Source organism: Eschrichtius robustus, chromosome 6, assembly GCF_028021215.1.
Source record: "Eschrichtius robustus isolate mEscRob2 chromosome 6, mEscRob2.pri, whole genome shotgun sequence".
NCBI classification, from domain to species: Eukaryota; Metazoa; Chordata; class Mammalia; order Artiodactyla; family Eschrichtiidae; genus Eschrichtius; species Eschrichtius robustus.
In genome coordinates, this window is record NC_090829.1 from 62,467,229 (window position 1) to 62,482,203 (window position 14,975).

Genomic DNA, 14,975 nt, shown 5'->3' on the forward strand with positions numbered 1-14,975 from the left:
TCTCTTATTGCGGAGCACAGGCTCTAGGCACATGGGCTTCAGTAGTTGTGGCTTGTGGGCTCTGGAGTGCAGGCTCAGTAGTTGTGGCTCACAGGCTCTAGAGCACAGGCTCAGTAGTTGTGGCGCACAGGCTTAGCTGCTCCACAGCATGTGGGATCTTCCCGGACCAGGGCTCAAACCCGTGCCCCCTGCATTGGCAGGCGGATTCTTAACCACTGCGGCACCAGGGAAGTCCTCATCAGTAAATGTTGAACAACATGTTTCCAAAGTGAGTAGATAGAGAGGTGTGCTGACACTGCAAGGTGTTTTCAGGATGGTGAAAGCAGCCTCTGATTTTGCATAGAAAACCTAATCTTCTCAAGGGTATGAGGCTAGGAGAGCAGGGAAAGGGGAATGACAACTTTATATAGACAAACATTATTTGCTGAGTTTCAATCTCACTTTTTCCTTAATATTCCTAACCCTTCTATTTTAGCATAATAACCATCACTATGAGTAAGTAGGAAAAAGTAAAATACTATATTTCAGATGCTTTCATAGACATTATATCACTTATTCTGCATATCAAACCTTCAGGTAGCTTTTGTTAGTCCAAGGTTTCCTACCATTGGCACTATTGATATGTTGGTCCAGATAATTCTTTATTGTGGGGGGCTGTCTAGTGCATTATAAGATGTTTAGCAGCATCCTTGGCTCCTACCCAGGATATGCCAGTAACACCCCTCTCCCCAAGTTATGACTATAAAAAACATCTATCTAAAGACATCGACAAATGTCCTCTGGGGGAAAACTGCCCCTAGCTGAGAACCACTGTGTTAGTTGCAGGGGAGAAAACAAACTCAGAGAGGTTTAGTAACTCCCCTGAGCTCAGATAAGAAGCAATGGTGGCAACATTTAAATGCAGCTTCTTCTGACTTGGTGGGTTTCAATCTGTCTGTACACTAGAATCATCTGGGGAGTTTTGTGACCCACTAATGCTTGAGACCCCTCCTAGATCAAGTAAATTAAATTCTCTGAGGTATAGCAGAGTATTTTGCAAACTCCCCAGGTGCACTCTAAATCAAGTCCCCCAAAACCCCCATACCAGAAAATGAGCCAAGATGAAGGTAATCAGCAAGAGAAGTCCTAGCTTTTATCCTTGCACCTTGTCTCTCCCCGTGCCTGTTGCTTAGAAAACCCAACCTTCCCGATGTTAGGTAGTCATGGGCAATGACTGCCCAACAGTTGATCTCTAGGTCTCCTGTCTCTAGAAAACCAGGAGGGACACTGAAAAGGGCACATAAATTGGTACTTACAGTTCGATGATTTATCCACTGACTGTGGCGATATTCCAAAGTTCCCCCTAAGTCCTCTGTCAGTTGGCTTTTGTCGATGTAGTTATGAAGGTCAGAAACGGAGTTTAACATAACGATCTAAAACAGAAAAAACCCAATATATTCCTCACAGATAATTAAGTAGCTCATCTAGATTCTACTGTTATTTAATTTAAAATTTTATTTTATTTTATTTGGCTGCACCATGCAGCATGCAGGATCTTAGTTCCCCCAGGGACCGAACCCATGTCCCCTGCGCGGACAGGGGACATGGAAGCAAAGAGTCTCAACCACTGGACCACCACGGAAGTCCCTACTGTTGTTTAAATAGTACTTCAACTTTGCCTAATCAGGCATTTATATCCAAAGATGGTTACTTCAACCAGCAGAGAAACATTTTAAAGTCTCTTTCCATTTTCCCCCTTTGAGTGAGGAACAGCAGTGCTGAACAGCCTGCAACAAAACAGTGACTTGAATCAGTGAGCTCAGTTCTAAGCTGCCTAGAAGTCAGGTCTTGCTTTAGGTAAATTTTTGTCAAAAGTTCCCAGGCTAAAGTATACCCTTCAGCCACCAAAACCAAACGCTGTACTGAGACCTAAAAATCTGCAATGAAAATTCCAATGAAGGGTGGGCTGGTGAATACCAAAATAAAATTAGAACACAAGGACCCATTGAGGAGTATGGACTGAGAAGATTCACTACACTGATGCCCCTTCTATGAGGGGTGGTGATATGCCCCCAACTTATCTCAGGTGGAGAAAGTTTTGAGGTGATTGTGAGTGGGTTTTCATAAATTAACAAGCCTGCTGATGAACAAATGCCCAGACATCTAGAGGAAGATGACATACTCCAATCTGTCCCTTTCTACTCCACTGCAGTGGTCCTGCCCAGGGAGCAGTCCCGGCTCTCTGTAGCAGGGACAATATCATACCCCTACTCACTCTCATCTCTGAAACACACACCCCTTGTAGCCTTTAACTGATGACTTTATATTTCTTCAGTCATTGATTATTTTGACCTGTGAGTACAATAAACTTCTTCCTTCAAAGCCTCCCCCTCATTTCTTCCTGTGGCAGCCCTGACTTTACCATGTCATATCCAACATGTACGTTCTTAGAACAGATTCTTGGTCAGAGGACATGAGAATATAGGCTTTTTTCTATTATTATATAGTATTAGTCAAGTGATAAATCCACTTTGGGATGAAAAGAATATAAGTTAGACCCCAAAGTCTACAGGTAAACAAAACTGACTGACTCATTCAACATATCTGTATTGAACTTCTAATAATTGCCAGGCTCTGAGGGATAAAAGTAAACACCAAAAGCCCTGCCTTCAAGGAACTTAAGTTTAGTGGGATCTGATTCTACATATCGCTACGTTAACCTTGTCAGGCTCCATGTTCCATGCCTTTCTCCTTCACTTATGGAAAGGAGTTTGGGAATTTAAAAAATTATTTTTATAACATAAGAGAAAGGGAAAAACAACAAACAAACAAAGCTGAATCCATCTGTCTTTCCCTCCTAAATTTTTTGTTTAAATAAATGTATTTTATTTATTTTATTTTTGGCTGCATTGGGTCTTTATTGCTGTGCGCAGGCTTTCTCTAGTGGTGAGCGGGGGCTACTCTTCGTTGTGGTGCACAGGCTTCTCATTGTGGTGGCTTCTCTTGTTGCAGAGCACGGGCTTTAGGCACGCGGGCTTCAATAGTTGTGGCTCACGGCTCTAGAGTGCAGGCTCAGTACTTATGGTGCATGGGCTTAGTTGCTCCACGGCATGTGAGATCTTCCCGGACCAGGGCTTGAACTCACGTCCCCTGCATTGGCAGGCGGATTCTTAATAACTGCGCCGCCAGGGAAGTCCCTTTACTCTTATTCTTGAAATTTTTCTATGAGTTGAAAATTATTTCCAACTCAACGAATAATAAAACCAAGAATATATTAGAAACTTTTCTATATCACTATAGATTTTTCTTATCTTTTTTTTGTTTTTCATTTCTCAATCGAGATATAATTTACATAAATAAAATTCACAGATTTTAAGGGTACAGTTCAATTCGTTTTGACAAATGTATACACACATGTAACACTTTTTAACCAAGACATAGAACATTTCCTCAGAAAGTTCTCCTAGGCCTCCTTCTGGTCTCCACTATCTCCACCCCTAACAGCAGCCACTGTTTTAACTGTCTACCACCATAGCTTAGTCTTGCCTCTTATTGAACTTTATATAAAAAGAATCACAGAAAATATACACTTCAGTGTCTAGCTTCTTTCTTTCAAGAGAATATTTTTGAGATAAACCCATGTTGTTGCATGTTCAGTACTTCACTCCTTCTTTATTGCTTAATATTATTCCTTTACACGAATATGCCACAATTTCTTTATCTATTCATCTGTCATTGGAAATGTGTTTTCATTTCTCTTGGGTGGGTCATGGGGCAGGTATATGTTTAACTTTGTAAAAAATTGCCAACTGTTTCCACCGTGGTTGTACCACACCTTACCACTTTTGATGGTTGCATAATATTTAACTGAGTGGGTAGACCATAATTTAATTAACCAGCTCCCTGTTGTTGGGCATTACTTTTTTCCCAATCATTTACTATTACAAACAATTTGGTAATGAATATCATTATATATGCAGCTTTGTGTATGTGCGTGAGGTACCTGCAGAATAACTCTTATAGGTAGTTCAGAGGGTATGTACGTTTTAATTTTTGATAAATACCGTCAATTAGTCTTTCATATTGGTCATTACCAACTTCATTCCTAACAACAAAGTATGCAAATGCCTGTTTGCCTCACATCTCTGCCAAAGTTAGAGGTAAAAAAAAAAATTTTTTTTACATCTTTATTAGAGTATAATTGCTTTACAATGGTGTGTTTCTGCTTTATAGCAAAGTGAATCAGTTATACATATACATATATCCCCATATCTCTTCCCTCTTGCATCTCCCTCCCCCCCACCCTCCATATCCCACCCCTCTACGTGGTCACACAGCACCGAGCTGATCTCCCTGTGCTATGCGGCTGCTTCCCACTAGCTATCTATTTTATATTTGATAGTGTATATGTGTCCATGTCATTCTCTCACTTTGTCCCAGCTTACCCTTCCCACTCCCCATTCTTCAAGTCCATTCTCTAGCAGGTTTGTGTCTTTATTCTCATCTTGCCCCTAGGTCCTTCATGATCTTTTTTTTTTTTTTTAGATTCCATATATATGTGTTAGCATACGGTATTTGTTTTTCTCTTTCTGACTTACTTCACTCTGTGTAACAGACTCTAGGTCAATCCACCTCACTACAAATAACTCAATTTCGTTTCTCTTTATGGCTGAGTAATATCCCATTGTATATATGTGCCACATCTTCTTTACCCATTCATCTGTTGATGGACACTTAGGTTGCTTCCATGTCCTGGCTATTGTAAATAAAGCTGCAATGAACATTGTGGTACATGACTCCTTTTGAATTATGGTTTTCTCAGGGTATATGCCCAGTAGTGGGATTGCTGGGTTGTATGGTAGTTCTATTATTAGTTTTTAAAGGAATCTCCATACTCTTCTCCATAGTGGCTGCATCAATTTACATTCCCACCAACAGTGCAGTAGGGTTCCCTTTTCTCCACACCTTCTCCAGCATTTATTGTTTGTAGATTTTTTTGATGATGGCCATTCTGACCGGCGTGAGATGATATCTCATTGTAGTTTTGATTTGCATTTCTCTAATGATTAATGCTGTTGAGCATTCTTTCATGTGTTTGTTGGCAATCTGTATATCTTCTTTGGAGAAATGTCTATTAGGTCTTCTGCCCATTTTTGGATTGGGTTGCTTGTTTTTTTGATATTGAGCTGCATGAGCTGCTTGTAAATTTTGGAGATTAATCCTTTGTCAGTTGCTTCATTTGCAAATATTTTCTCCCATTCTGAGGGTTGTCTTTTCGTCTTGTTTATGGTTTCCTTTGCTGTGTAAAAGCTTTTAAGTTTCATTAGGTCCCATTTGTTTATTTTGTTTTTATTGCCATTTCTCTAGGAGGTGGGTCAAAAAGGATCTTGCTGTGATTTATGTCATAGAGTGTTCTGCCTAAGTTTTCCTCTAAGAGTTTAATAGTGTCTGGCCTTACATTTAGGTCTTTAATCCATTTTGAGTTTATTTTTGTGTATGGTGTTAGGGAGTGTTCTAATTTCATTCTATTACATATAGCTGTCTAGTTTTCCCAGCACCACTTATTGAAGAGGCTGTCTTTTCTCCACTGTATATTCTTGCCTCCTTTATCAAAGATAAGGTGACCATATGTGCGTGGGTATATCTCTGGGCTTTCTACCCTGTTCCATTGATCTATATTTCTGTTTTTGTGCCAGTACCATACTCTCTTGATTACTGTAGCTTTGTAGTATAGTCTGAAGTCAGGGAGCCTGATTCCTCCAGCTCCGTTTTTCTTTCTCAAGATTGCTTTGGCTATTCAGTTTTTTGTGTTTCCATACAAATTGGAAGATTTTTTCTTCTAATTCTGTGAAAAATGCCATTGGTAGTTTGATAGGGATTGCATTGAATCTGTAGATTGCTTTGGGTAGTAGAGTCATTTTCACAGTGTTGATTCTTCCAGTCCAAGAACATGGTATATCTCTCCATCTATTTGTATCATCTTTAATTTCTTTCATCAGTGTCTTATAATTTTCTGCATACAGGTCTTTTGTCTCCTTAGGTAGGTCTATTCCTAGATATTTTATTCTTTTTGTTGCAATGGTAAATGGGAGTGTTTTCTTAATTTCACTTTCAGATTTTTCATCATTAGTGTAGAGGAATGCAAGAGATTTCTGTGCATTAATTTTGTATCCTGCTACTTTACCAAATTCATTGATTAGCTCTAGCAGTTTTCTGGTAGCATCTTTAGGATTCTCTATGTATAGTATCATGTCATCTGCAAACAGTGACAGCTTTACTTCTTCTTTTCCGATTTGGATTCCTTTTATTTCTTTTTCTTCTCTGATTGCTGTGGCTAAAACATCCAAAACTATGTTGAATAATAGTGATGAGAGTGGGCAACCTTGTCTTGTTCCTGATCTTAGTGGAAATGGTTTCAGTTTTTCACCATTGAGGACGATGTTGGCTGTGGGTTTGTCATATATGGCCTTTATTATGTTGAGGTAAGTTCCCTCTATGACTAGTTTCTGAAGGGTTTTTATCATAAATTGGTGTTGAATTTTGTCGAAAGCTTTCTCTGCATCTATTTAGATGATCATATGGTTTTTCTCCTTCAATTTGTTAATATGGTGTATCACATTGATTGATTTGCGTATATTGAAGAATCCTTGCACTCCTGGGATAAACCCCACTTGATCATGGTGTATGATCCTTTTAATGTGCTGTTGGATTCTGTTTGCCAGTATGTTGTTAAGAATTTCTGCATCTATGTTCATCAGTGATATTGGCCTGTAGTTTTCTTTCTTTGTGACATCTTTGTCTGGTTTTGGTATCAGGGTGATGGTGGCCTCGTAGAATGAGTTTGGGAGTGTTCCTCCCTCTGCTATATTTTGGAAGAGTTTGAGAAGGATAGGTGTTAGCTCTTCTCTAAATGTTTGATAGAATTCGCCTGTGAAGCCATCTGGTCCTGGGCTTTTGTATGTTGGAAGATTTTTAATCACAGTTTCAATTTCAGTGCTTGTGATTGTTCTGTTCCTATTTCTATTTCTTCCTGGTTCAGTCTCAGAAGGTTGTGCATTTCTAAGAATTTGTCCATTTCTTCCAGGTTGTCCATTTTATTGGCATATAGTTGCTTGTAGTAATCTCTCATGATCCTTTGTATTTCTGCAGTGTCAGTTGTTACTTCTCCTCTTTCATTTCTAATTCTATTGATTTCAGTCTTCTCCCTTTTTTTCTTGATGAGTCTGGCTAATGGTTTATCAATTTTGTTTATCTTCTCAAAGAACCAGCTTTTAGTTTTATTTATCTTTGTTATAGTTTCCTTCATTTCTTTTTCATTTATTTCTGATCTGATCTTTATGATTTCTTTCCTTCTGCTAACTTTGGGGTTTTTTTCTTCTTCTTTCTCTAATTGCTTTAGGTGTAAGGTTAGGTTGCTTATTTGAGATGTTTCTTGTTTCTTAAGGTAGGATTGTATTGCTATAAACTTCCCTCTTAGAACTGTTTTTGCTGCATCCCATAGGTTTTGGGTCATCGTGTTTTGTCATTTGTTTCTAGGTATTTTTTGATTTCCTGTTTGATTTCTTCAGTGATCTCTTGGTTATTAAGTAGTGTATTGTTTAGCCTCCATGAGTTTGTATTTTTCACAGATTTTTCCCTGTAATTGATATCTAGTCTCATAGCATTGTGGTAGGAAAAGATACTTGATATGATTTTAATTTTCTTAAATTTACCAAGGCTTGATTTGTGACCCAAGATATGATCTATCCTGGAGAATGTTCCATGAGCACTTGAGAAGAAAATGTATTCTGTTGTTTTTGGATGGAATGTCCTATAAATATCAATTAAGTCCATCTTGTTTAATGTAGCATTTAAAGCTTCTGTTTCCTTATTTATTTTCCTTTTGGGTGATCTGTCCATTGGTGAAAGTGGGGTGTTAAAGGCCCCTACTATGACTGTGTTACTGTCGATTTCCCCTTTTATGGCTGTTAGTATTTGCCTTAGGTATTGAGGTGCTCCTATGTTGGGTGCATAAATATTTACAATTGTTATATCTTCTTCTCGGATTGATCCCTTGATCATTATGTAGTGTCCTTCTTTGTCTCTTGTAACATTCTTTACTTTAAAGTCTATTTTATCTGATATGAGTATAGCTACTCCAGCTTTCTTTTGATTTCCATTTGCATGGAATATCTATTTCCATCCCCTCACTTTCAGTCTGTATGCGTCCCTAGGTCTAAAGTGGGTCTCTTGTAGACAGCATATATACGGGTCTTGTTTTTCTATCCATTTAGCCAGTCTATGTCTTTTGGTTGGAGCATTTAATCCATTTACATTTAAGGTAATTATCAATATGTATGTTCCTATGACCATTTTTTTAATTGTTTTGGGTTTGTTTTTGTAGGTCCTTTTCTTCTCTTGTGTTTTCCACTTAGAGAAGTTCCTTTAGCATTTGTTGTAGAGCTGGTTTGGTGGTGCTGAATTCTCTTAGCTTTTGCTTGTTTGTAAAGCTTTTGATTTCTCCATCGAATCTGAATGAGATCCTTGCCGGGTAGAGTAATCTTGGTTGTAGGTTCTTCCCTTTCATCACTTTAAGTATATCATGCCACTCCCTTCTGGCTTGTAGAGTTTCTGCTGAGAAATCCGCTGTTAACCTTATGGGAGTTCCCTTGCATGTTATTTGTCGTTTTTCCCTTGCTGCTTTCAATAATTTTTCTTTGTCTCTAATTTTTGCCAATTTGATTACTATGTGTCTCGGCGTGTTTCTCCTTGGGTTTATCCTGTATGGGACTCGATGTGCTTCCTGGACTTGGGTGGCTATTTCTTTTCCCGTGTTAGGGAAGTTTTTGACTATAATCTCTTCAAGTATTTTCTCTGGTCCTTTCTCTCCCTCTTCTCCTTCTTGGACCCCTATAATGCGAAGGTTGTTGCGTTTAATGTTGTCCCAGAGGTCTCTTAGGCTGTCTTCATTTCTTTTCATTTTTTTTCTTTATTCTGTTCTGCAGCAGTGAATTCCACCATTCTGTCTTCCAGGTCACTTATCCGTTCTTCTGCCTCAGTCATTCTGCTATTGATTCCTTCTAGTGTAGTTTTCATTTCAGTTATTGTAGTGTTCATCTCTGTTTGTTTGTTCTTTTTTTTTTTAAATTAATTATTTATTTATTTTTATGGCTGTGTTGGGTCTTCGTTTCTTTTTTTTTTTTTTAATTTCTTTTTTTTTTTTAAATTTATTTATTTATTTATTTATGGCTGTGTTGGGTCTTCGTTTCTGTGTGAGGGCTTTCTCTAGCTGCGGCAAGTGGGGGCCACTCCTCATCGCGGTGCGCGGGCCTCTCATTATCGCGGCCTCTCCTGTTGCGGAGCACAGGCTCCAGACGCGCAGGCTCAGTAATTGTGGCTCACGGGCCTAGTTGCTCCGCGGCATGTGGGATCTTCCCAGACCAGGGCTCGAACCCGTGTCCCCTGCATTGGCAGGCAGATTCTCAACCACTGTGCCACCAGGGAAGCCCTGTTTGTTTGTTCTTTAATTCTTCTAGGTCTTTGTTAAACATTTCTTGCATCTTCTCGATCTTTGCCTCCATTCTTTTTCCGAAGTCCTGGATCATCTTCACTATCATTATTCTGAATTCTTTTTCTGGAAGGTTGCCTATCTCCACTTCATTTAGTTGTTTTTCTGGGGTTTTATCTTGTTCCTTCATCTGGTATATAGCCCTCTGCCTTTTCATCTTGTCTATCTTTCTGTGAATGTGGTTTTTGTTCCACAGGCTGCAGGACTGTAGTTCTTCTTGCTTCTGCTGTCTGCCCTCTGGTGGATGAGGCTATCTAAGAGGCTTGATGGGAGGCTCTGGTGGTGGGTAGAGCTGACTGTTGCTGTGGCAGTCAGAGCTCAGTAAAAGTTTAATCCACTTGACTGTTGATGGGTGGGGCTGGGTTCCCTCCCTGTTGGTTGTTTGGCCTGAGGCAACGCAACACTGGCGCCTACCTGGGCTCTTTGGTGGGGCTAATGACAGACTCTGAGAGGGCCACGCCAAGGAGTACTTCCGAGAACTTCTGCTGCCAGTGTCCTTGTCCCCACGGTGAAACAGAGCCACCCCCCGCCTCTGCAGGAGACCTTCCAACACTAGCAGATAGGTCTGGTTCAGTTTCCCATGGGGTCACTGCTCCTTCCGCTGGGCCCCAATGTGCACACTACTTTGTGTGTACCCTCCAAGAGTGGAGTCTGTGTTTCCCCCAGTCCTGTCGAAGTCCTGCAATCAATTCCCACTAGGCTTCAAAGTCTGATTCTCTAGGAATTCCTCCTCCCGTTGCCGGAACCCCAGGTTGGGAAGCCTGACGTGGGGCTCAGAACCTTCACTCCAGTGGGTGGACTTCTGTGGTATAAGTGTTCGCCAGTCTGTGAGTCACCCACCCACCAGTTATGGGATTTGATTTTACTGTGATTGCACCCCTCCCACCATCTCACTGTGGCTTCTCCTTTGTCTTTGGATGTGGGGTATCTTTTTTGGTGAGTTCCAGTGTCTTCCTGTCGATGATTGCCCAGCTGCTAGTTGTGATTCTGGTGTTCTCGCAAGAAGGAGTGAGAACACGTCCTTCTACTCTGCCATCTTGGGTCCTTCTACTCTGCCATCTTGGTTCCTCCTCTGCCGTCCCTATTCTTTGTCTCTGTTTTTTCTTTTTTCTTTTGCCCTACCCAGGTATGTGGGGAGTTTCTTGCCTTTTGGGAGGTCTGACGTCTTCTGCCAGCATTCAGTAGGTGTTCTGTAGGAGTTGTTCCACATGTAGATGTATTTCTGATGTATTTGTGGCGAGAAAGGTGATCTCCACATCTTACTCTTCCGCCATCTTGAAGCTCCTCCAAAGGTAAAATTTTCAATCTTGTCATTTTAATTTGTTTTCCTTTTATATGTATCACAACGTTGGTTTTAATTTTTACTCACAGTTGCCTATATTTGTCACCCCCATATTTTAGATCCTGATTTTTCTTTACTCATACTATTACAGTTTCTCTTCCTTTTTCAATCTCTTTCTACAGTCTTGGACATCACCTTTTATATAACACCGCTGGATTTATATAATTCCAGTACTCCTTTACCCAAGTCACTCCCCAACTCAAAAACCTTCACTGGATCCCCATTGCCTACTGAATTAAATCCAGAACCTTTATCCTTACACTTAAGACATATTCCATGTTTCTTACCTTTTCTTCCAAAAGATGATCCTATATGTACTTCCAACAAGAATGGGGCTTCCCCATGGACCTCACATAAAGAGTGTACTTCCTGCTTCCATGTCCTTACACATGCCATTCCCTCTGCCCAGAATGCCCTCCTCTCCCTCTCTGCCTGAGGAATCCTACCTTCCTTGGAAACAAGCTCACATGTCATCTTCTCCGCATGCCCTAAACAAATGCAGACAAGAAGAAAGGTCATGCTTACCGGCACTTTCATTTTAAATTCATCTCGATAGTACTTAATGCCAATGTCAGTGAATGTCCTCTGGATAAAGCAAGATGGACGAAGAATGAATATGAGCTGCAAGTTTCCTGGAAATGCTACCTGGAAGGATCATAAAAAGTGTCAGGGCAAATGTCACATCCATTGGTCTCCTCTTGCCCAAGATTACAGATGACAAAGTTAAAGTGGACACCATGGATGCCAAGAATTAGAATATATTTCACAGGATTTCACAGCTGAAAGAGCTCTTACTGGTCACATAATCTAAACCCCTCCTTAAAAACAAAACCAAATCAAACAAAAAAATTTTCTGATTAAAAAAACAATTTATACTCTTTATAGAAAAGTTGAGAAATTAATAAAAGTATACATTAGAATAAGAAAACCACCCATGATTTCATAACCATTCTTAATATTTCAATTTAATTATTTCTAGGCTATTTTCTCTGCTTAAATATCTAGCGTAGTTAAACTCAACCTGTAGAAATATTTTGCAACCTGCCTTTTAATTTAATATTATACCATGAGCTTTTATTCCTGTTATTAAAAATTCTTTGGAAATATTTTTATGAGTGTACAATTTATTTAACCAATCCCTTATTACTAGTGATTTAGGCTCCTCCATATTTTTACTATTATAAATAACACTAAAATGAAATCTTTATCCACATTTTAGAGCATAGCTTCCTAGAAAAATTACTGAGTGAAAGATTTAGTATTTTAAGGGTTCTTAATGCATCTTATTGCTAAATTGCTTTAGGAAGCACTGTTCTCATCTTGAGGTAAGATTCTGAGAAATGAGATAACAAATTCATGTAACAACGTAGTGTCAAAATTGGGAATCCAAGTCTCCCATCGCTCATGGCTTTCCATTCTTCCAGTGGTTCTCAAGAACAACCTGCTGCAGTGCTTGTTAAAAAATAATCTGGTCTTGGGACTTCCCTGGTGGCACAGTGGTTAAGAATCCGCCTGCCAATGCAGGGGACACAGGTTTGAGCCCTGGTCCGGGAAGATCCCACATGCCGCAGAGCAACTAAGCCCGTGAGCCACAACTAATGAGCCTGCGCTCTAGAGTCCACGAGCCACAACTACTGAAGCCTGCGCACCTAGAGCCCATGCTCTGCAACAAGAGGAGACACCACAATGAGAAGCCCGTGCACCACAACGAAGAGTAGCCCTCACTCGCCACAACTAGAAAAAGCCCGCGTGTAGCAACAAAGACCCAATGCAGCCAAAAATAAATAAATAAATAAACTTATTTTTAAAATAATAATAATCTGGTCTTTACCCTGAAATATTCTGATTCATTAGGACTGGGATAGAGTCCAGATATCTGTATTTTTAACAAGCACCTGAAGAGATTCTGACTGGTAGTCAGGTTTTCAGCTCCCTGCACTACAGGATCTTTTACATATAAAGGTGATCAATGTAATTCTTGGACATATTAGTCTCAAGTATTAGATGATTCAAGTATTGTCTATGAATCCTGGGAAACCAGAACTCTCTGGAGGCCAGAACTCTGGAATGGTCATGGGTACTGTCTAAATCCTCAGGGCATCAACCATCGTTGTAGTTATCCCTCAAATAAATACGGTAGGGAATTCCCTGGTAGCGCAGTGGTTAAGAATCTGCCTGCCATTGCAGGGGACATGGGTTTGAGCCCTGCTCCAGGAAGATCCCACATGCCACAGAGCAACTAAGCCCATGCGCCACAACTACTGAGCCCGTGTGCCACAACTACTGAAGCCCATGTGCCTAGAGCCCGTGCTCTGCAACAGGAGAAGCCACCGCAATGAGAAGCCTGTGCACCACAATGAAGAGTAGCCCCCGCTCACTGCAACTAGAGAAAGCCCGCACGCAGCTACGAAGACCCAGCACAGCCAAAAACAAATAAACTAATAAAATAAATTAAAAAAAAAAAAACTAAACCAAAGGGACGAAACAATCCATGCACAAAGAGAAGGGAGTCTTCCATTCCCTCATCTTTGAAATGCAAGTTCCTAAACAGAAGATCCTTGCGTTTTTTTATGTCTGGACGGGACAAATGAGCTGAGACACTATTTGTGTATCTGGATGAGGCTCCAAAGTGATCTGAGAGAGACTCTGTATGTGTCCATGTCCCTATGTGTGACTGCTTCTGTAAGTAGGCAAAACTGAGGCTTCAAACATCCCTCTTCCATCCCAGCCTCTACATTACCATCCTACCATATCCCATCATCTTCAGCCAGTCCCAACTGCCCCAGGGAGGCATGCTTTGGTGGAAATGTTGGTGTGACTGGCCCTGAGGTAACTTTGCCTGCTCATGTGGCTGAGTTCCCTAGTTTGAGGTCCCTAAGGAGAAAGGATGCATGTACTTGCTGGAAGGCAACAAATAGGGGTAAAAATCAGACTAATAAGATGGAAAAGGAAGCCTATCCAAGGTTCTGCAATTTAATGCCAAAAGCAAGCACCTATCGTATCACTTTGTTTGGCTTTGCCAGTGTCTTTCTAATTTGTGAAAAAATAATTTGAAAACTAAAATGAAGACTGCCTTAAGTTAGGTGATTCCCAAAGCAAACCCTAAGGTGAGAATTTGGGTCTAAAGAGTTTCCTGAGGAGGTGATCCCGGGAAAAAGAGTTAGGGAGTATGGGGGCGCTGGTGAGACAGTGATGGCTAGAGAGCCAGTGTATCAGTGAGGGGGGACTGCTGTGGGCAGAAAGGGCCGGGACCCTCCAAAATTCTGTGCGGAACGTACCACAGAACTGTCCCACTGAGGGGTGCAGAAGCTGGGGTATTTATCCACCAACGCCCATAACTCAGTAGTTGCAGGTCACTGCTGGAGCATTAACTTCCCAGCACTCCCTACCTGCTCCTCTCCAGTGACCGGAGAGGTCAATAAGGTAAAGAGACTCAGGAAGCCTTTGACATGCTCAGGAATCATCTGTAAGTGACCTTCAGGTGGCAGAGGGGATATGGACATGACCCAACAGCCTCTGCTACAAAGACCTTCCCCAAATTTGGCATATAATGACTTCCACTTCCCCATGACTTTGACGTGAAATAGTTGAATAGACAATTTAAATGACCTTTATAATAAGAGCACAAAAATAAATATTTACAGCTATTCGTGTCAAGGATGCTTTTACGGAGCTCCACTTGTCCCTTCGTCTGTCGATAACAATGACGAATCCGATGCTGGCAGCCTCCACACTGCAAAAAAGGGTGTGGTCAGTATCAGACACAGTGGAACACATGGGTTCTGTGGGGCTCCCTCAGCAGAACAATTCCACTGTCTCCATGTCACTCCAGGCTCACTGTGTGAACAACCTGCACAGCAGGAGGGGATAACTGGGTCTGACTTCCCTGACAAAGGAACCAGCTTCCTCTCCTCATCTGAGCCTGGCAGCCTTCACAAAACAGAAATATTTCATGTCTCAAACCCTCTCAAGGGCTCTGTTTCTCGCTGGCAAATGTATGAAACGCCCAACGAGCACAAGGACTCACGTCAGTCGGGCACCACATGTCGCAGTGTAGGCAGAGGACCTCGAGGTTGAGCTCTGCCATCTTTCCACTCCCAAGACTGA

The 14,975-nt window shown here is 40.9% G+C and overlaps 1 protein-coding gene across 1 annotated transcript in view; it reads right to left on the bottom strand.

The window, feature by feature from the left end:
• Positions 1-14,975, bottom strand: part of MCF2L2 (MCF.2 cell line derived transforming sequence-like 2) — a 193,402-nt gene that overhangs the window by 152,413 nt on the left and 26,014 nt on the right. Inside the window, exons 2-4 of the mRNA XM_068546304.1 lie at positions 14,511-14,601; positions 11,394-11,513; positions 1,296-1,412 (exon numbers count right to left, since the gene is read on the bottom strand). Of these exons, the coding sequence (XP_068402405.1) occupies positions 1,296-1,412; positions 11,394-11,513; positions 14,511-14,601 (328 nt within the window). The remainder of the gene's footprint in view (positions 1-1,295; positions 1,413-11,393; positions 11,514-14,510; positions 14,602-14,975) is intronic.